General features: G+C 42.0%; 1 protein-coding gene across 3 annotated transcripts in view; it reads left to right on the forward strand.

The window, feature by feature from the left end:
• Positions 1-13,772, forward strand: part of efl1 (elongation factor like GTPase 1) — a 144,621-nt gene extending 130,849 nt beyond the window's left edge. For all 3 annotated transcript variants that reach the window (XM_034184059.1, XM_034184065.1, XM_034184075.1), the window contains 3 exons: positions 2,272-2,801; positions 8,911-9,095; positions 12,921-13,772. In XM_034184059.1, the coding sequence (XP_034039950.1) occupies positions 2,272-2,801; positions 8,911-9,095; positions 12,921-13,109 (904 nt within the window). In that variant the 3' untranslated portion in view covers positions 13,110-13,772. The remainder of the gene's footprint in view (positions 1-2,271; positions 2,802-8,910; positions 9,096-12,920) is intronic.
• The last annotated feature ends 8,976 nt before the right edge of the window (positions 13,773-22,748 follow it).

Raw genomic sequence — 22,748 nt, forward strand, 5'->3', positions numbered from 1 at the left:
GCAGTGTACACAAAACAAGTCAGTGCACGGCTCCAGCTATGGACTACATTGTCAGGATTGTTTTTAAACTATCTGACTATTTTTGCAAATTGTTTGTTGGATTGTTTGGAACCTGTTGATGTCAAAGGACCAGTGGCGCGCACCAAAATGTAAGTCCCTTTCTCTTGTTTATAAATTATTAAAATATCAAATGGAATCTATTTTACCCGTTATATAAAACAAATAATGAATGTTTTTTCATTTGTTCAATGGAAAGAATATTTCATGAGGTGAAAGATGAAATGCTTTGCCTTGTTGAATTGTGTTCTATTCTGTCAGGTAGTGTGTATCCCTATACTGGGAGATGGGCTTTTGATCAAATCCACAGGGCCTTTATTAATGGGAATAAACAAAAAAGCAGAAAATGGTTCATTTTTCCATCCACTTTCTTTATGTAATTTTTATATATAATACATTTATATATAATAAATATGAATGTTCATTTCATATTATTAGGCTGTTGTAAATCATGTGGAATTCAAAGTCCATGTTATTTGTTGTCTGCTTGAGATTCATTGTTTGTCTGACACCTGTGGTCTGTTCACCAGCTCGAACGGGCACGTTGTCCTTTCAGCTCGTGTTTGGACCGTCTGTCTCATACCAGCTTTCAGACAGGGACTCTGTAATATCTTTCCTCTGAGCTGCTTGTGTGGACTGATGTTGTTTTCAGCGTGTTGATGTCCTCTCTGACGTCACACGCTTTGACTGCTTTTGGCCTCACAAGACCAAACAGCAGGTGTAAAAATCTGATGAAATAATGTGTGATAGGATCACAGTTCAGTCATTCAGTATTTTTTCAACAGAACAGAGCACAGACTACCACAAAATAACATGAATCAGCCACAAAAAAATCATGTTAGTTTACTGCCATTCATATTGACATCTGAGAGCCCTGATGGGAGAAACCCACCCACTCCGCTCCCTCCTGTGGTATACGCTCATGGCAGCAGTGTCCTGTTGTACCGCTTCTGTTGGCACTTGAGATGAACTGAACCTTTTTACTTTTGTAAGAGGAACCGGTGCAGCCCGGATGTGCTAATCTCTCCCCCACCGAGTGAAAGAGGTGACTGTACCAGGGGCTGTGTTCATATATTGTGGCTGTAGCAACGTTTCAGTGCAGATTGTCCCATGTGTACCGTAGGTCACACCGTCTCTTGTTCTGTTCCCCATCCTGGTTTCCAATGCCTGGTCACCTGATGTGAGGAGAATCAGTCTCTCAAATCTGAGAGATGGCATAAATCTGTGAGTTCTTCTTCTTCTCCTGTCAGATTTTTTGGCTGTTTTTCCAACCAGGTGGTGCATTACTATTGTTTTTTATTATTATTATTATTATTCTATTATTATTGGAGTGTAAGACAGCGCCTGACAACAGCCTCTTAGTGAGTTGAGCTCCACTTGACCTCATGAGGAATTCAAGCTTCACATTCATCATATGCTGTTAAAATTTAATGAAAAATACATTTTCAAATCACTTATAGTGAAATAACTATTTATGCAATGTTCCACCCCTTGTCAGTAGGGGGTGCTGCAGCATCCTTGGCACCTCCCCTTCCATGCCCTTGTATGCAATCCACCATTATGGTACAAAAATGTCAACAATGAAAGGAAGCGAGAGAAAGGAAGTGCACGATGACTGCGATTTCAGCATGTTGGGGTTGTTGGAGATGTTTGGAGAGAAGACTCACAAGATGAGCCTCTTGAAGGTAGAGGCACAGAGACAAATGGATACAAAAACTCATTTGTCCCTGCTGTCGTTGAAATTTTAAGTGTCTCGTGTATTTATTGTTGTATTGCCCATCGCTGTTCTTGCTGTTTGTACTGCTGGATGTGACTCAAATTGGCTCTAGAGGGAAATAAAGACATCTTGATGTTGTGGAGAGGGACTGTCCTCATAGAATGTGGAAGCCCATTCCACCATCTGGGAACACAAAAAAGAATAGTGTGCGAGGATGGCAGTGCCAGATGCTGCTGTTTGGCGCAGTGCGCCAGTCAAGGAGTAACTTAACGTAGGCCTTCGTGAGAGGTTAACTGCAGTCTTTTTGGGTTTTCTTTTTGAATGGTCTCTGAGTGTGCTGATTGTTGAAACCCGTTACATGACGCTCCTTTCCTTCTAAACAATGGGTTCTCCGACATAGTCCTTGGTGTGCTACGTTTGAATTGAGCAGGGCTGCTGTCCTTCAGATAAGTGACCACCTCACTTATCACCTATGGGTGTTTGTTCCTTTTCTTTAGGTGTGGTCCGAACATTTTGTTGAACAATGTGGAAGACTACCAGCGTCCATCTGTGTGGTACTGTGTGAACAGGGTGGAGAGACCTGGCAAGCCTGGAGGTCAGACCGCTGCTCTAAGAGACTTTGACAACAGTATTGTCAGTGGCTTCCAACTGGCTGCCCTGTCAGGGCCGATGTGTGAGGAGCCGATGATGGGAGTCTGTTTCTCTGTGGAGAGGTGGGACATTCAGGCCGTGTCCTCACCTCAGGATCAGAACTCTTTGCAAGAAGGTTCTGTGTTACACGAGGCTTCTGCAAGCAGCAAAGTTGGAGAAATGAGACCACCATCTTCACAAGGAGACAGCACATCCACAGGGCCGAGTGGGTCCAACCGGAGGCCAGAGGCCCCTTCTGTGGACTGCTACGGACCTGTTTCCGGCCAGCTGATCGCTGCTGTGAAGGAGGCCTGCCGCCGCGCCTTCCAGGCTCAGCCCCAGAGACTGATGGCCGCCATGTACACCTGTGAGATCATGGCCACTGCCGAGGTTTTGGGTAAGTGTAACATTTATTTATCGAATAAAATGTGATCGGCTCACACCGGGGAACCATAACATTTAACATTTATTTAATAAAATAATTTATTGCTGAATCGCCCACACACGGGGAACCAATATACACTCAACAAAAATATAAACGCAACACTTTTGGTTTTGCTCCCATTTTGTATGAGATGAACTCAAAGATCTAAAACTTTTTCCACATACACAATATCACCATTTCCCTCAAATATTGTTCACAAACCAGTCTAAATCTGTGATAGTGAGCACTTCTCCTTTGCTGAGATAATCCATCCCACCTCACAGGTGTGCCGTACCAAAATGCTGATTAGACACCATGATTAGTGCACAGGTGTGCCTTAGACTGCCCACAATAAAAGCCACTCTGAAAGGTGCAGTTTTGTTTTATTGGGGGGGGATACCAGTCAGTATCTGGTGTGACCACCATTTGCCTCATGCAGTGCAACACATCTCCTTCGCATCATCCGTGAAGAGAACACCTCGCCAACGTGCCAAACGGCAGCGAATGTGAGCATTTGCCCACTCAAATCGGTTACGACGACGAACTGAAGTCAGGTTGAGACCCCGATGAGGACGACGAGCATGCAGATGAGCTTCCCTGAGACGGTTTCTGACAGTTTGTGCAGAAATTCTTTGGTTATGCAAACCAATTGTTCCAGCAGCTGTCCGAGTGGCTGGTCTCAGACGATCTTGGAGGTGAACATGCTGGATGTGGAGGTCCTGGGCTGGTGTGGTTACACGTGGTCTGCGGTTGTGAGGCTGGTTGGATGTAGTGCCAAATTCTCTGAAACGCCTTTGGAGACGGCTTATGGTAGAGAAATGAACATTCAATACATGAGCAACAGCTCTGGTTGACATTCCTGCTGTCAGCATGCCAATTGCACGCTCCCTCAAATCTTGCGACATCTGTGGCATTGTGCTGTGTGATAAAACTGCATCTTTCAGAGTGGCCTTTTATTGTGGGCAGTCTAAGGCACACTTGTGCACTAATCATGGTGTCTAATCAGCATCTTGATATGGCACACCTGTGAGGTGGGATGGATTATCTCAGCAAAGGAGAAGTGCTCACTATCACAGATTTAGACTGGTTTGTGAACAATATTTGAGAGAAATGGTGATATTGTATATGTGGAAAAAGTTTTAGATCTTTGAGTTCATGTCATACAAAATGGGAGCAAAACCAAAAGTGTTGCGTTTATATTTTTGTTGAGTATGTAGTGTTTTTATTTAAATCTTTATGCCTCCACACGGGAACCATTAATATGTAACGTTTAATAAATTTACAGATATTCAGACCTCGCAACGGGGAACCAAAAAGGATGTAACATTTATTTAATAAAATAATTTATTACTGAATCGCCCACACATGGGGAAGCATTAATATGTAGCAATTTTTAGTGAATGAGTAGTGAAACTCCCAAATTGAATTAGATTGGACTAGTCCCAATGTAACAGGTCACCAAAATAATTAATTTAGAGTTTAATACTCATTATTTAATTATTACTCGGGGCACCACCTATTATTTTTATAGCATAGGTACTATAATTTAAACATTCATTTATCAGTGTCAAATGAATCAATCCGTCTTGATTTAATTTAATCAATCTCTGATCATGATTTCTCATGATACGGTTGACCAAGAGTTTCCTTCTGTACACAAAATGACCACAGCAGAAATATTTACAATTTATTTACAATTTATACAAGAAATTAACATTACATGAGACGTTGGAAGGAAGAGAGATAAAGCTTAAAACCTTAAGTAAATAAAGCTGATTGGAATTTAGTAATGAATTTTACTATTCATACTATTTACTAGTATGAATAGCATGCCATAGGTATTAAAGGCACTGCGGTGGTTTGAATCATATTTATCTAATAGATTACAATTTGCTCATGTAAATGGGGAATCTTCTTCACAGACTAAGGTTAATTATGGAGTTCCACAAGGTTCTGTGCTAGGACCAATTTTATTCACTTTATACATGTTTCCCTTAGGCAGTGTTATTAGAAAGCATTGCTTAAATTTTCATTGTTACCCAGATGATACCCAGCTTTATCTATCCATGAAGCCAGAGGACACACACCAATTAGCTAAACTGCAGGATTGTCTTACAAACATGGATGACCTCTAATTTCCTGCTTTTAAACTCAGATAAAACTGAAGTTATTGTACTTGGCCCCACAAATCTTAGAAACATGGTGTCTAACCAGATCCTTACTCTGGATGGCATTACCCTGAGCTCTAGTAATACTGTGAGAAATCTTGGAGTCATTTTTGATCAGGATATGTCATTCAAAGCGCATATTAAATAAATATGTAGGACTGCTTTTTTGCATTTACACAATATCTCTAAAATTAGAAAGGTCTTGTCTCAGAGTGATGCTGAAAAACTAATTCATGCATTTATTTCCTCTAGGCTGGACTATTGTAATTCATTATTATCAGGTTGTCCTAAAAGTTCCCTGAAAAGCCTTCAGTTAATTCAAAATGCTGCAGCTAGAGTACTAACGGGGACTAGAAGGAGAGAGCATATCTCACCCATATTGGCCTCTCTTCATTGGCTTCCTGTTAATTCTAGAATAGAATTTAAAATTCTTCTTCTTACTTATAAGGTTTTGAATAATCAGGTCCCATCTTATCTTAGGGACCTCATAGTACCATATCACCCCAATAGAGCGCTTCGCTCTGACTGCAGGCTTACTTGTAGTTCCTAGGGTTTGTAAGAGTAGAATGGGAGGCAGAGCCTTCAGCTTTCAGGCTTCTCTCCTGTGGAACCAGCTCCCAATTCAGATCAGGGAGACAGACACCCTCTCTACTTTTAAGATTAGGCTTAAAACTTTCCTTTTTGCTAAAGCTTATAGTTAGGGCTGGATCAGGTGACCCTGAACCATCCCTTAGTTATACTGCTATAGACTTAGACTGCTGGGGGGTTCCCATGATGCACTGAGTGTTTCTTTCTCTTTTTGCTCTGTATGCACCACTCTGCATTTAATCATTAGTGATTGATCTCTGCTCCCCTCCACAGCATGTCTTTTTCCTGGTTCTCTCCCTCAGCCCCAACCAGTCCCAGCAGAAGACTGCCCCTCCCTGAGCCTGGTTCTGCTGGAGGTTTCTTCCTGTTAAAAGGGAGTTTTTCCTTCCCACTGTCGCCAAGTGCTTGCTCACAGGGGGTCATTTTGACCGTTGGGGTTTTTACATAATTATTGTATGGCCTTGCCTTACAATATAAAGCGCCTTGGGGCAACTGTTTGTTGTGATTTGGCGCTATATAAATAAAATTGATTGAATTGATTGATTGAATTTTGAAGCCAATTATGAAGAAAAATGTTAAACAAGCACAAATATGTTTAAAAAGGAACCAAAGAATTAAAATTAGCCACTTTGTATCCATAAACAACAAACTCCTTTTCCTGGATCACTTAGCTGCTGTTGAAGAGTTGTTTCGTCCATCGTGGATATTCATGCTCTGAGCGTGAGCTCACCTGGGTCGGATGGGTTAACTCAGAGGTGTCCCCGAGTGATCCCAGGGCTTGTGTCGGCTGGCTTTGCCGACAGTTAGCTGCTGGTTTAAAATCAGCTCCGTTGTCAGCTTGCAGGAACCCAGAGGTAGAATGTGTTTGTTGAAAATGGTGTCTGGTAACTTTAAAAAATTGTTGGAGCCAAATTAAAGTCTTTGTGAATTTAGAAAAAGTTAAACTTTAAGAGCGTTGAAAAATTATGAAAAGGAAAAGTCGCTTTTCTGTAAATTCGCTCTTAATTTAAAAAGCTCAGCTCGGAAGTTCTCTTAAGAATTCAAAAGACGTGACACACCTTAAAGCATCAGGTTAAACTTTAAGTTTGTCCAAAAGTAAAGATTGAACGAATGCCACGTGGTAGCTTAGCTTATCTTAGCAATGGGGCCTTGGCCAAAAAATTAAAATGAAGCGTTTAGTAAGAAAGAAAAAGTTGCAGAGCGCTCCAAGAGGAGGAGCTGCCGGCAGAAGAGAAGGGAGAAGGGAGAGCAGAAGGGTCGAGCAAGTCTCTGTCCTAACTTCTTAAAGGGGAACTGACGTCACCAAACTCCGCCCATTTAGGGTGTGTAACTTTACAGAAAACGTCATGTCTTCAAAAGAGGGCAGACAGAAATGATTCAACTATTTAAACACATAAATTAATTTGCGGTATACTATTATTCTAAGACACTCAAATGGACACATTATTCACCGTCACTTAAACACACCCTCTGGGTTAAAACAGAATACTTCAATCTCAACATTTTAGATAATGCATAAAAGTCACACACACACATCACTTAAAATGAGCACATGTCACTAAACTGGAATGATTACATGCAAAGCATTTTATTTGAATAATCAATACAAACAAACATTATAAGTCTTTAGATGTAAATGAAAGAAATACTGATCTAAATTTTTATTTCAAACCAAAGGTCTTTTCCTTTGCTTTAAGCCTCAATATAAAAGCTGATTGTCCAGACAAAGATTATGACCACGTGTTATCATGGAGAAATGTAGGCCAGGAGAAATGTAGGTGTGTCTTTGGCCAGGTAAAACATGGGCGTGTCCTTGACCAGGTGAAAAAATCAGCATGGCTGTGGCCAGGTGAAATGTGGGCGTGTCTTTGGCCAGGTAGAAATGTGAGTGTGGCCTTGGCCAGGTGAAACGTGAGTGTGGCCTTGGCCAGGTGAAACGTGAGTGTGGCCTTGGCCAGGTGAAACGTGAGTGTGGCCTTGGCCAGGTGGAAACATGAGCATGTCCTTGACCTTCTCCAGCTGCAGAGGTCCTCAAACACTGAGGTACGCAGGTATCGCTAATGTTCCCTCACCATGCAAGTGATCCTCTTTATCCTTCGTCTGGCACAGTGTTATCCGAGCAGGGCCGAAGGATCGTCCTGGTACCAAAGACATCTAGTTGTCACCTTAGGTCACTGCTTAGAGTCAAAGTCTAACAGCCATACAGTGACACAGGAAGCCCCAGGACCCTAAAGACTTGGACCTTCATTCTCCAGCAAAGATATTAGCATCACCAAACACCCTCTGACCTTTGACATTATGACCCGATGAACTCCTGCCTGACATGTGGAACATCTGCTTTCTCTCTCTGTGAAACCATATTGCTGCTCAGAGATCTTCACCTCTCTTCTAAGTGCAGAACTTCATACTGTGGATGAAGCTCCCCTGTTCTTAAAAATCAGAACAGGCACACTTTGTCTCCACTCCTCAGGCATCCTCTCAGTTCCCAAGATTTGATTATAAAGTCCACTGCCGTCTCTGATAAACTCTCGTCTTCACCTCTGAAGGCATCCTACAGATCACTGTCTGATGGAGTCTGTCTACACCAGGGGTGGGAAACTTGTTCCAGAAAGGGCCAAGAGGGTGCAGGTTTTCTTTGCAGCCACTGACTCCACCAGGTGATTTCAGTGATTAACATCACTTTGAGCAGATGGAATCAGTTAATCAGTGACATCACCTGGTGGAATCAGTAACTGCAAAGAAAACCTGCACTTTCTTGGCCCTTTCTGGAACAAGTTGCCCACCCCTGATCTACACTCTCTTGTGCAACAGTCTCAGCAACAGTCTCTGCAAGAACGTAGTCCGCCTGTGTGCACCTTCCTCCACTCTTATGTCACCCTGTGCTCCTCCTCCTTATTAATTCACCACAGACATTTTTCCAACATCTACCACCGGCTGTCCTTCCACAGTCCTGTCCGTGATTCCACTTTGACACATGACTTCATCGCCTCTGTTCCCTTCACCACCATGCCCACTGAAGACAGTACAGTTCTTGAAAACAGAGTGACTGTGCAAGAAAAAGACTAGTGAGGGAAGCCACCAAGACAGCTACATGGCTCTGAAGGCATTATTCTGGAGATCTGTGGCTGGACGCTCTGTGCGGAGTGTCTCTGTTTCTTCATGGTGCAACACAAAAGGATTTTCTTAAGAAGAACTCTTGAAATTTCTGCCCAGTTTTGCCAGAAGCCTAGCCGAGCCTAGACGTGAGGTGTATTTGTGTATTATACTTGATCACCTTTGTGTGCTTTGTGGTTTAATCTGAACTCATCTCATCTTTGTGTCCCCAGGTCGGGTTTATGGTGTTTTGGGGAAGCGAGAGGGGCGTGTTCTCCAGGAAGAGATGAAGGAGGGAACGGACATGTTCATCATCAACGCCGTCCTGCCCGTGGCTGAGAGTTTTGGATTTGCTGATGAAATCCGTAAGAGGACCAGTGGACTGGCCAGTCCCCAACTGGTCTTCAGCCACTGGGAGGTGATTAGAACTAATGTCCATATTTTTCACATTTGTGTTCTTGGTGTCATTTTCATCATCCTTGTCTCTCATAAACTGGACATCAGTGAAACGGCCAATTTCAAAAAGGGAGGATTCCCTTTTCCCAGAAGCCACAGTATAAATCTGGGATTTGTGAAGCTGTCAGTTTAGACTGGCAGGTTTTCAATATTTCAGAATATTAACTCCAAACATAATTTTAGTTCTGCACTCAGACATTCGAGGTGTCTGCTGATAATTGTGACGATCAGTTTAATAAACTCAAAAGGAAGACAAGTTCAGTTCACTTATGTGTTGATTTTTGAACTTTTGGGTCAACAGCATCAGTAACTTTTTCCTGTCACTTTGGAATCCCTTTTCACTCAACTTTTCGTCTGCTTAAGTGTTAACTCTTAGTGTTAACATAACCAAGCTACACTTTCCACAGTCCAATCTCAGGGTTCCTACACACTATGGAAAATTCTGGAATTTGATTTTAGTAATTTCCAGGTCTGGATAAGTGTGGAAAAAATAAATTAGGGTATGGAGAGATATTTGTGTTTCTAGACGTTTACCACTACATTGTACATTAAAATGAAGCCTAAAATTCAGATAAAATATTTGCACCAAAGAAATATGTTGTTGTATTTAGCAGAGAAAAAGGTTGTGCAGTAATGTGATTTGGTTCTGTGTTGAATCAGTGGGGGCTGTCTGCTGTGTTCACATTGGTCACTGACATCAACATTATGTGCGGGACACAGATGTTTGGTCATTTCTGAGGCACTGGCAAGTAAACAAGCGATCACGAAGGTGCACGTTCAAATCTGTCAGATGGCAGAAGCATTGCAGAACTTCGTGAGACAGCTGTGAGATATAGAGATGGACTAAGCAGTGAAACATGGTTGAAATAGAAGATCAAGAAGAAATTCATTGGTGGTGAAGATCCGTATGAAATGGCATCATTTGCATGGTTGGAGAGTTCACTGCCTCGTGTTACGTACATGGACATTGTCAGTTATTTGTTTTTTTTGCCAAGCACCTATACGTCAGGGGACTTGGAAAAACTGCAAAAAGTTGAATGCTTATAACCATTTTTAGGATTCGTGTTTACGCCGTCCTCACACAAAATCAACAGGCTAGACGCAGTATATAAAATGTGCCGTAGCATAATGCACGTCACTCTTGTGATGCACTAATGCACACCTCTAGGGGGCGCCCAGGGAGGGATGCCCCGTGCATTCAAAACGTAAAAATTTTTTTTAAAAATAACATTGTCTCCATTTGGTTTGCTTGTCCTCACTGCTGTCAGTTCCTCTGTCTCCTTTCTGTGGGAGGCGAAGTCAACCTGCTGTGTGTTTGAGCATAGATCTATAAAGGCCACTAGATTGGACAACACAGAACAGAAAACCCGCCTGCACCCCTCAGTCCAGAAACTCTGGAACAATAAATGGAATCTGTTAATGTTTCCTTTCAAACTAGGGACCTAAAACCCAAAACATAATAAGTGTCATTGTATCTTTAAGAATACAACACCACTTATTCCATTACATGTTACTAATTTGATGGTTTATATGAATTAATGTAAGATTTCACAGATGGGATGTTCACCGAACAGCGACTCTGCCTACAATGATTTTTAATCTGTGCAGATTGACGCTTTATGACATGCTGTAATTTCACAAAAATCAAACTTAAAACTGACAAAATATTTAAGACAGTCTGGAGCAGCACATCTGTAGTCAAGGACTAAATAAATAATAAACCTGCTGCTGAGTAAATTAATTCAACACGACTGACAAAAGCTGTAATTCTATAAAAAAAAACATTTTATGAAAGAGTTTAAATTTACACTCTGCTTCATGGTGTTAAAGTGTCTGATCAGCTCTCTGAGGCTGGAGGGACAGAATGGGATCTTTATCATAAGACCCTGGCATCCCTCATGGGGGGGTAGAGTTGTCAGAATCAAAACTGTACAAGATATAGAAACAGAAATTTCCACTGTACAGGAGACAGTGCTGACGGCCTACGAGACGGCCTGTCCGCAGAAGGCCAGGAACCCTACCTAGTAAGAGGCCATCAAGGTGGATACAGAACTAACAGGACTCTGGCAAGAAGTCAGGGCCAAGTGGCACAGATATGTTAAATATATATCAGCATTACAAAGCAGCCATTAAGAAAGCCAAAAAACTTTCCTAGAGAACCATCTGTGGAGAGGTGGAGGGACAAAGTGCCTCCTCCAAACTGCAGAATCTTGGGAAAGGATCCAGTCAGTCACCTGCAGTTCGTTTGCCCACCACAGGGCATTTTGAACACCCAGGTGAATGTCCTAAAGAATATGCTCCAGGTAGACTTCCCAGGGGATACTGAGGAGTGTCCAATGGATGAGCCTGTTTTTGTCCCCACTGTGGAAGACTGGGCTACAGTGAGAAAGAGTGGAACAGGCAGCCAGTTTGTTAAAAGGTCACCACTCAATGTAAGCCAACATGCATATCAAGCTCTCCACAGAGACTGCCCTGCATGATCTTGTTATGAGATTTAAGAGAACTCTGTCTCGTCGACGGTGCGGAGTAGGTTGTTTTCTCAGTGTTCAGGGACCATTTCATAATGTATCAGTTGACTCTGTTGAAGTATCTCTGCAGTCCAAACGTGTGAACAGCAGTGTCACCAGATGGAGTGTTGCCATGCTTCAATGTAGCAGGCCAACGACTTCACTTGGTGACAGTACAGTGACGATGGCAGTGAAGTGCGGGTGTCCTCAAGGAGGGTTCATCTCTCCTTTGTTGGTTACTTAATCTCAGACTGTACACCCAAGGGTATGCAGACAATTTAGCTATTTCATTGATGGATTCTGTTTGAGGATTGTTTCAGAACTCATGCAGAATGCTCTCAGGATAGTAGAGAAGTGGTGTGTGTCCAACAGTTTGTCTGTGAATCCAATATCAATATATATTAAATAAATGTATATTATGAATGATGCTCAGGTTTTGTGAGACCTGTGTTTACGTTTTGTGACACCTTTGTTCACGTTTTGGGAGATATTTTTTCAGCATTCACGTTTTGCAATTAACTCTTTGTGGATAATTCATGATTTGCAGCCGATTCACGTTTTGGGGGTTGACAACACTAACCTGCTGCACATCCTTTCTTGCTCTATCCCTTTGTCTGGCCAATCGGCACAAGTCCTTTTCTCCTTCCTTTGTGTCTAAGTTTTTAAGTTCTTGTACAGCTCACTATAGGCCTTTTCCTTCACTTTTGCCACTTCTCTTTTCACCTTACACTGCATCTCCTTTTACCCCTGTCTACTTTCTTCATCTCTCCGATTATCCTTTTGTCACCAACCTCTCTCCTTATACTTTGCAGATCTTAATTTCACCACCAGGTCTCCTTGTCTTTCTTCCAGATGTTACATCCAGTACCTTCCTAGCTGTCTCCCTCACTACATCTGCAGTACTTTTCTAGTTGTCCAGAATTGCTTCACTGCATCCAGTGCCTGTCTCACCTGCTCACTGAATTTCACATATCCTCCTTTAGCTTCTACCATGTGATCCTATGTTGAGCTCTCTCTTCTTCTTCTTTACCTCTAAAGTCATCCTACAAACCACCATCCTATGGTGTCTAGCTACACTCTCCCCTGCCACCACCTTACACTCTCTAATTTCTTTTTGAAAAGTATATCCAAACAAAGCACAAAAATGGAACGCAAGAAACATTTGTCTTTACAGATCAGTTCATTTATGCACGTTGGTCTGTCTCTTGTCTAGCTGCTAAAAACACAACATGGAGAGCAGAAACAAACTGTTTTTCACATTTCTCTCCTCTGCATCCCAGGTGATCAGCAGTGACCCATACTGGGTTCCCACCACTGAAGAAGAGTACCTGCACTTTGGGGAGAAGGCTGATTCCTCCAATCAGGCCCTCAAATATATGAATGCTGTCCGTCGTCGCAAAGGCCTGTATGTGGAGGAGAAGTTAGTGGAACACGCCGAGAAACAACGGACCCTTAGCAAGAACAAATAGTGAGGAAGGAAGCCAGGGACTGAGAAAGGGCTCTCTCACTGGATGCAGTTTGATCCGACTCTGCCAGACTTCCGCACAATTTGGTTCTTTCTCATTTGTTTTTTAGCGCTCCTGCTGGGCACATGTTCAGGTTCTGTCCTTCCCATGTTGATAAAAATGCTTCCTGTTGATAAGTTCCAAAGAACTGACATTTCTTCAGTATTTGTACAGAAAGGAGCTTCAAACCGTTGGTGCTCTAGAAATGTGTGAGAACATCTGAAGAACTTTCCAGCTGTGTTCCAGCAGCATCTGAAGTTTCCAGCTGTGTTTTGGTCTTTGGATTAATGTCTGTAGCAACAGTGATGGTACGGCTGCATCTTCTCAAAGGCCCAGTCCCAGGACTCTGCCTTCACCTCACCACTCTACCCGTTGGCCCAAGTGAAGGGAAAGGTGATTAGGTGTGGGGAGAAGACTGGGACTGGGACTGAGTGTGCAAAGTAAACCTGAAATGATGTAGAGCAACATTCACCTGCATCCAGGTCATCCCTAAAACTGCTTCTGACAGGCAAAACCTCACAGACATTTTCTGTCCGTCAAAACAAAGAAACTCTGTCCGGATTTAACAGCACAAAACACTTTGAGCCGATGTGTTTTCATAATGAATAAAATACAACATGAACTCAGTACTGTGGGTGTCTCATTTTCAACAAGTGGTTCCTAACCTGTACGGGCTTCAGACAGGAACAGTGCCTGTTTCTGTGTCACTGCATTCAGTAACTTCTCAACACCAGAATTCCAGAGTCCAGGAAATCAGTGAAAGCCTGGATCTTAGTCTGGATGCAGAACGATCACAAGCCCAGATACTCAGGCAGCTTCTCAAGTGCTGCAGTCATAGTCTCCGTTGATTCCGCAAAGATAAGAGCACCGTCCCAAAAGCAACGGTCAGTCAACATTTTTCCTCCAACACCCAGTCCATGCAAGGACGAAACGGAGGAGGACCCAGAGCATGCCCTTGAGGAACACCCATTTTCACTGGGAAGAAATCAGTTCTATTCAGCACCTACAGTGACTGTATATAGACTTACACCTGGGACACACTGCAGACGGCTCGATTGTGTCATGTTGGACACTCACATCACACACAACAGTCACGTGTTTGTTTTTACACCTGGCAGCAGTTCAGCTCAGTCTGTCCACATTATTTGTCTTTTAAAAAATTATTTCTTCCACACTTTGTTTCCCGGGACAATTTTACAGTGTGCATTCGGTTTGGGCTTTCTTGTATGTATGTATGTGTGTGTGTGCAATTTTTATTTAGTTTGTTTTTTACTGCCACGTGCCAGACACTACATTCCTGAATGCTCCCTGCATGGAAAGTGTTAGCATATAAACTTATAAATAGCCTCACCATCAGCTTTGTTCTTTTAATTTGTCTAATTAGAGTTTGAGTCACAGAGTTCCATGTTTGTCTGGTCAGAAGGAACAAAGTGAGTTCTCAAAACCAGACAACAAACACAGGATCCCAAATCCTGCACGTCCGAAGCCATGAAGCAAGACAGGAAAGGCTACATGAAGGGTTGGTCCCACTGCCAACCCACTGAGGACAGACACAGTAATCAGACATGTAATTTTTCAACAGAAAAGCTGATTTATACTTTTTAGATACCACCACCCACCCAAAAAAAAAGCAGACTTTTGCGAACCATCATGCAGATCCATGAATTACTGCCTTAATACTACTTGTCAGCCAGTGCAGCCCAACTCAGTTTGGGCTGCATCACCTTCAAACAGCACATGCTGCACAGTCACAGCTATATGTTCTTTTTTTTTTCTTTTTGTTTATTCCTTTGCATCCAGACAGCCAGTATCTGATTGCATTCACATGTATGGTTAAACAATACCCATGTACTGGGTTGGTTTGGGGATTTGTGGGGAGGCCTGGGGTTTACACAGCAGCAGTAAAAAAAAGTGATCTGGAAGACCGTTCTTCAGTATGCTGATGATCTTTTGATGGCTTCTCCATCAACAGAAGCTTGCTGGACTGATTCAGTCTTGCTCCTGAAAAGACTGGCTCAATGTGGTATAAAGCATCTTTTGCCAAACTGCAGTTTTGTTTGCCTCAAGTGACATATTTGGGACATCTGCAGCATCTGTTATCTCCTGAGGGAGTAAAATTAAGACTACAGGAAAAATGGAGATGTTCTCCTTGCTGGATATATCTAACTACTGCAGGCATTTGATTTATGAGGATACTGCTATGGACTCTGTTGAATGCCCCCAACAATGTCGAGTGGACAGAGACAATGCAGACTGCCTTCAGGATCTCAAACTGGTGCTGATTTCAGCACTGGCGTTTGGATTAATTGTCATCAGTTATTCCATTTTGGGAATAGCCAACATCTTGGGTAAAAAGGAGGCTGTTGTCAGAGGCAGAAACATAAATCACATTGCCATCATTGTTGTGCATTACTCTATGCAGCTCTCCCCAACAGTCCTTGGAATGCCTAATTGTTTGATCAGTGGCCACTTGCCACCATGATTGCGAAATCATCACCCATTGTACTGGCTTACGATTGTGCAGTACACGTACCACATGCAGTCTTGCACATATTGAACACTTCTGCCATTCAGTATATAACAGAGGCAAGGCACTAAGGATATGAGGCTATCATTCTTTAAAGTCCTCATATTTTCTGGATACGTCCCCCTTTGAATCCAGCTACTCCACTTCCAGTGGAGGAGGAGGCTGAAAATCATGATTGTGTTGCCATCACTGAAGTAAATACATCTCTGAGACCAGACTGGCAACAGACACCAATTGAAAATGTGGACACGAGTCTTCACACTGACTATTTTGCTTGCAGACCCAGCGATGATGCACATCTAGCTGGTTATGAGGTTGTAAATGATTGGTAGACGGAGGAACATTACCTGCTGTTACGTCAGCACAGGCAGCAGAGTTGCATGCTCTCACTAGAGCCTGTGTTCTGGTTGCAGAGAACAAGGCAAACATTTATACTGATTCCAGATAAGCATTTGGTGTTGCCTATGCCTTTGGCTAGCTGTAGACACGAGAGGGTTTTTTACTTCTGAGAAACCTATTCAACATCATTAGTAGCTATATTCTTGGAAGCCATTATGTTACCATCTTGTTTAGCAATTATTAACTGTGCTGCTCATTCTTCAGGTTCTGATCCTGTTTTGAAAGGAAATGCGATGGCAGACGCAACACTTTCCTCTTGCCCCATGGGGCCTCAACTTCTTTCCACTCTGTATGCGGATCCAAAAGATGTTCCTTCTTTTCATGAATTTGTGGAAATGCAAGACCGAGCTGACAATCTTGATAGTCATTTGGGTATGCAGAGGGTGTGTGTGTGACTTGAGGTCTGGCTTGTGGCTTCACCCCAATGGTCATCCTGTCTGCCCATGTTCTCCATCTAAATATATGACCATTTAGACCACCATTGGGTCTGTTTATAAAGAAGCAAACTCTGTACATATGCCAAATTGCCAAGCACCTGCCAGACGTGTGGCAGGTGCATGTATAAATTTCGAACTCTGAACTGGCAGTTAGGATCCAAAGAGTTTCATCCAAGAACTTTGAATTGTCAGGAATCTTTCACACAAAATTGTACGCACTCATCGCTGACCTGCAGCAGCTGGATTGAGGAGGCAGAAGAAATCGTTACGAACCGTCCGCATTGATGATCCCTTCCAAAAACGGTCAAATCAAATTGACTTTTAGAGGTAGGCTAAATTTTAATGGCCCACAAAGTGACTGCAAGTAAAGCAGAATCACGACTTGTGTGTCCAAGAGTTAACGGGGCTCACCTGTATAATGCAATGAGTGAAGAATATGATGAATACAATGAATAAGTACCATGAATAAAAATAGATTAAAACACAAAATAAATTTAACATTAAACATTGTTAAAGTGCTATTGTATTGAAAATGACGAGAGAAATTAATTAATTTTCACATTGATGTTTAATTTTCAAACTAAACCTCTTTAGTTCTGTTTGGGATTTATTTCTGATGTTAAAGAATTCCATAGGCGTGTATCTTGTAATTATACATAGAACTTGACAGACATTAACCAGTCAGGACAAATGACAGGCTGACTGTTAACCCAGGTGTTGGTATTTGTGTTTTCTGTGACCTTGTGTCTAACGCATTCTCTGATTGTGTATTCAAATATTCACGTCTGAAAACTGTTAAATGCTTAAGTGTGTGCTGTTACATTGCTTGTGAACACCTGCTTCTGCACTTTGGGGTGTTTGGCATCTGCAGCTCCCATCATATCGAGGTTGTTTAGGAACAAAGTGTGATTAAATACTCAAGTCAGAGAAAAAGTTTTTGACTTATCCTCTTCAATAAGGCAGTTTAGCATATAAAGGGAACTGACAGAACAATGCCAAAAGAGAGACTACCACAAGGAATGACCGCCATGAAGGACTGACAGGCGAGGTCTTTCACTATAGTCATGCCTAATTTGGCGGCACAACAGCACAAATTGTGACCAGGAAAGGTTTTTTTTTTTGTGACTTTAGTGTTTGACCTTCCTGTGACATTGACCCTTTTGTTTGCTGACAGGTATTACTATAGGACAGCTATATGTGAACTTACAACAGGGATGAGAATCGGCGGTTTCCCGACTTTCGGGATTCATTTAGTCACCTGCCGATATCGTATCAAATCCGGTGAGAAAGAAAATTGAGGCGTGTCTTGTTTGTGACAATTCTCACATTAGCCACCAGGCGTCGCTGTTACTGAACAGCGTGGTGTGCATGAGGTTGGGCAGTAGTAGGTAGAAGAAGAGCTGCTATGCTAAATATAAATTAGTACTTATTTAAAAATGAGGTAAGAGGGTAAGAAAAATACAAAGGAATTAAGGAGATACAAAAAAGGGTTGAACAGATCAACATGGGACATGGAGCCCATGTTTCATCAGTATTCGGCATAAATTATTGAATAAGAGTAAAATTAACTAGAACTGTATTTGATTTTTTTTTTCCTTTCAGTACTGTAGATAGTCAATTTGGATTTTACATTGGACTGAGTGAAAATCAACATACCTGGTTTTTAATTGAAAAAAACATTTGTAGTGTGGTCTTGAATGGATTTACCACGATTTCAATGTACATTGGACATTAGCCTGGCGACTTGGTTTCATTATTAACAAACACTGATTTGGGAATGTCTGGTCATAATAAATTTTGATAAGATTTATTATGAATTGTCATTCATGGCCAAGATTTGAAACGATTAAATGGATGAGAGCATTTTTATCCACATAAAATCATCTTTACATGTGTTAAAATTCACCAGAATAGCCCCTTAAAGTGTGAAAAATTCAAAATTTTGCAAAGATGATATGCAAGCTTAAAAATATATATTTTTAACGTTTCATCATGATGTCACCAAAGGATGTCATAACTTAAAGCTTTTGATGTACAGTGAGGAAAATAAGTATTTGAAGACCTGCGATTTTGCAAGTTCTGCCACTTAGAAATCATGGAGGGGTCTGAAATTTTCATCTTAGGTGCATGTCCACTGTGAGAGACATAATCCAAAAAAAAATCTGGAAATCACAACATGATTTTTTTTTAATAATTTATTTGCATGTTACTGCTGCAAATAAGTATTTCAACACCTGCCAGGAAAGGGCTACGGGGCAACAGCTAAGCAGCTTTCTGAAAAAAGAGCAACTGTTGGAGCAGTTATTAGAAAATTGAAGAAGCTAAACATGACTGTCAATCTCCCTCGGACTGGGGCTCCATGCAAGATCCCACCTCGTGGCGTATCAATGATCCTAAGAAAGGTGAGGAATCAGCCCAGAACTCCACGGGAGGAGCTGGTCAATGACCTGAAGAGAGCTGGCACCACTGTTTCCAAGGTTACTGTGGCTAATACACTAAGACATCATGGGTTAAAATCATGCATGGCACGGAAGGTTCCAGAGGAGTCATGGGAGAAAGTTATGTGGTCAGATGAGACCAAAATAGAACTTTTTGGTCCACTCGCCGTGTTTGGAGGAAGAACAATGCTGAGTACCATCCCAAAAACACACGTCCCTACTGTGAAGCATGGGGGTGGAAGCATCATGCTTTGGGGGTGTTTTTCTACACATGGGACAGGATGACTGCACTGTATTAAGGAGAGGATGACCGGGGCCATGTATTGTGAGATTTTGGGGAGCAACCTCTTTCCCTCAGTTAGACCATTGAAGATGGGTCATGGATGGGTCTTCCAACATGACAATGACCCGAAGCACACAGCCAGGATAACCAAGGAGTGGCTCCGTAAGAAGTATATCAAGGTTCTGGAGTGGCCTAGCCAGTCTCCAGACCTAAACCCAATAGAAAATCTTTGGAGGGAGCTCAAACTCCATGTTTATCAGCGACAGCCCAGTAACGTGGTTGATCTAGAGAAGATCTGTGTGGAGGAATGGGCCAAAATCCCTGCTGCAGTGTGTGCAAACCTGGTGAAAAACTACAGGAAACATTTGACCTCTGTAATTGCAAACAAAGGCTACTGTACCAAATATTAACATTGATTTTCACAGGTGTTCAAATACTTATTTGCAGCAGTGACATACAAATAAATTATTTAAAAATCATATCATACATCATACATTGTGATTTCCAGACTTTTTTTTTTTTTTTTTAGATTATGTCTCTCACAGTGGACATGCACCTAAGATGAAAATTTCAGACCCCTCTATGATTTCTAATTGGGAGAACTTGCAAAATCGCAGGGTGTTCAAATACTTATTTTCGTCACTGTATCTTGGATGCTTTCACCAAGCCCTTTAGGGCACCTTCACACATAGTGCAAAGAAGTACAACTCAGGGCGACTCCTGGCGAACCAGCCCATATGAGCAAACCACGCAAACATTGAGCTGACGGGCAGGCATGCACGACTGGTGCGATGGTTCGTGCACGTGATGGTGTCTTTCGAGCGAGAACACAGTGCAAGCAGCTTCACCACATCATGCTGCTGATGTGGAGTACAATAAAATTAAAAAACAGCTTTATAATTAGTGAATATCACTGGGTTGATATAAATAATACATAAAAGGGGAAGCAATACAGAACCCTGTGGTTAAATAACCCTGGTTAAATGAAAAAAAAAAGTCACTCGTGATTCAAACCCATAAGCTCTGATTACCAGATGGAAACTTTACCACTGTGCAACTATCGCTGACCTGTAATCAGTGCGGAAAAATGCCTGAAATCAACAAGGACATGAAGGAGGTGCACTGTGTCCAGCCACTGCAGGCTGGCACAAAGGGGAATGATGTTTGATGTATTTCCACATGAGGACAGCAGGCAGAGACATGCGCCTCATGGAGGAATGTTGTAAGTTCATGTCCTTCCAAACACAGAATGTGTTCTCAAGCTGGAACATCCAGGAGCAGAGATCTTTACAGCCGCGGCTGTGAGCGGACATGTCCCCTATCTGTTCAGTGCCCAGACCAATGTGTCACTCTCTGTGTTATGTGGTCATTCATTTTTGTTATTTGTTATGTAATTGCATATGTAGGTATTGTCATAATTATTCATATAACTGTCCTGGCAGTGGTTTCTGTGTTTGTAATGTGTGCACTGAGCCGTCATCCAGCTGTCAGTGTGCTGTGATCAGCTGACAGGCCCCTCCCCATGCTGTGTGCACTCAGACCTAGCTGTCCATGTGATCAGATCTGTACATACATATAAGCATTTTATTTTATGCAAGTGTGCCTCCCCCCCAGCATGCCAGATGTGTTGGGAGGAGTGGGGGAGGTGGGGCACGACACACGCACACGTGCAAGACACATGCACCACATGTGTGGCTTTTTGTAACTCCACAGGCGTGGGGGCACTTAGACAAATTTCACATCCAGCTCGACAGTGATCGTCTGCTGACTGTTTTCATGATGACAGTGCAAATGGCCACACATTAGATGTTCTTGTGTGTCAGCTGGAATTTAGCCGACACCTGCCGCGAGAGGGTTTGATGGGCTCTCACAGCGCACACTCTGTCTTTCAGCCACTGTTGTGCACAAATAGTTGTAGCAACAGGTGTATGAGGCTTGGAAGCAGCTACGATTTTACACGTTTTGCATATGATTCCTGCTTCATGCGCAATTCAACCAAATTTGCACTATGTGTGAAGGGGCCTTTAATTTGGTGTATGCCACAACCTGTTTTACTCAAATATGCAATTTGACCTAATTATAGGTCATTTTTGAACTCAAGGTAAACCCTGAAGGTCAAGGTCAGTTGCTTATGCCAGGTAATGGCCTATGCACCAAACTATCATCCTGCACAGTAAAACTAACACTGACAGTGTTAATTTAACACTGGTGATTTTACTGTGTGAAGTTTGGAGGCAAAATTTGAAAAATTGCAACCAGGAAAATTGTTTTGGCGATTTTAGTGTTTGACCTTACTGACCTTGACCCTGTTATGCACTGAAAGGTATCTCAATAGGACTGCTATATGTGAGCTTACAGTCTGCAACTGTGATTTGCATGGTTTTTCACACCCTGAAAAAAATTTAATTTTGCAAGTTTTTTTTTTTATCATGACATCATAACATAAACTTTTTGATATTCAAAGGATTCAAAAGAATTTTATTGTCATATGCACAAAGGAACATGTTCCCTGCACAATGAAATGTGATTACTGCATTTAACCCATCCTAATTGCCAGTTAGGAGCAGAAGTCACCTTTAGGCGCCCGGGGATATATTCTGGATCCTCTCATCAAGCCCTTTAATTCCTTGTAGGACACAACATGTTTTACTCAAATAGGAAATTGAACCTAATTGTAGGTCATGTTTGACCTCAAGGCAAACCCTGAAGGTCACGGTCGATAGCTTATCCCAGGTAATGGCTTATGGGCAAGACCATTTTTATTATTATTATTATTAAACCTTTATTAAACCAGGAAAAGAGTGTCATTGAGACAAAAAATCTCTTTTGCAAGAATGTCCTGGCCAAGACAGCCAGCGAGGTTACATGTCAATTTCAGCATTCCACCACACATACAGAATAAACAATTACCAAGCAATGAAAGAGTTTCAGTAAGAAAGTTCAGAAACACACGATTTTACAATATAGTTAAAAATAATCAGTTAAAACAATTACTTGTCAATGTGCCAGCATCTCTATCATTTAAAAGTCCTTTAAAAGATTCTAAGGAGACCAGCTCCCTCAGTTTTATGTCATTCTGTAAAAGGTTCCATGCACAAGGTGCAGCAAACTGAAAGCCCTTCTTTCCCAGCTCCGACTGGACCTTTGGAACTGACAATGAAAAATGGTCGGCAGAACGAAGATGATAGGAACCAATACATTTCCAAGAAATATACATTCGTAAGTAACCAGGAAGCTGACCAAGTAAACATAAAGAACATAGCATAAAGAACACAGTGATGTGTAAGAGCTCTGAGGCCAGTGATTAACCTCAGAGCTACATGACAGACAGTGACAAAGTGACAAAGTTTTTTTATTCGGCACACAAAATATTCAAATAGAAAAAAATGAACAATTCCACAAACAAACACAGACAAAACTAGTGAGTCCGAAAGGGTGTGGGCTGAAGCAAAGCTTATTAGCGCCCACCCCTGCTAGTACAAGTCCAACATTTCTAATCAGTCATATTTACATAAATAC

Source organism: Thalassophryne amazonica, chromosome 2, assembly GCF_902500255.1.
Source record: "Thalassophryne amazonica chromosome 2, fThaAma1.1, whole genome shotgun sequence".
In the NCBI taxonomy this organism is placed as follows: Eukaryota; Metazoa; Chordata; class Actinopteri; order Batrachoidiformes; family Batrachoididae; genus Thalassophryne; species Thalassophryne amazonica.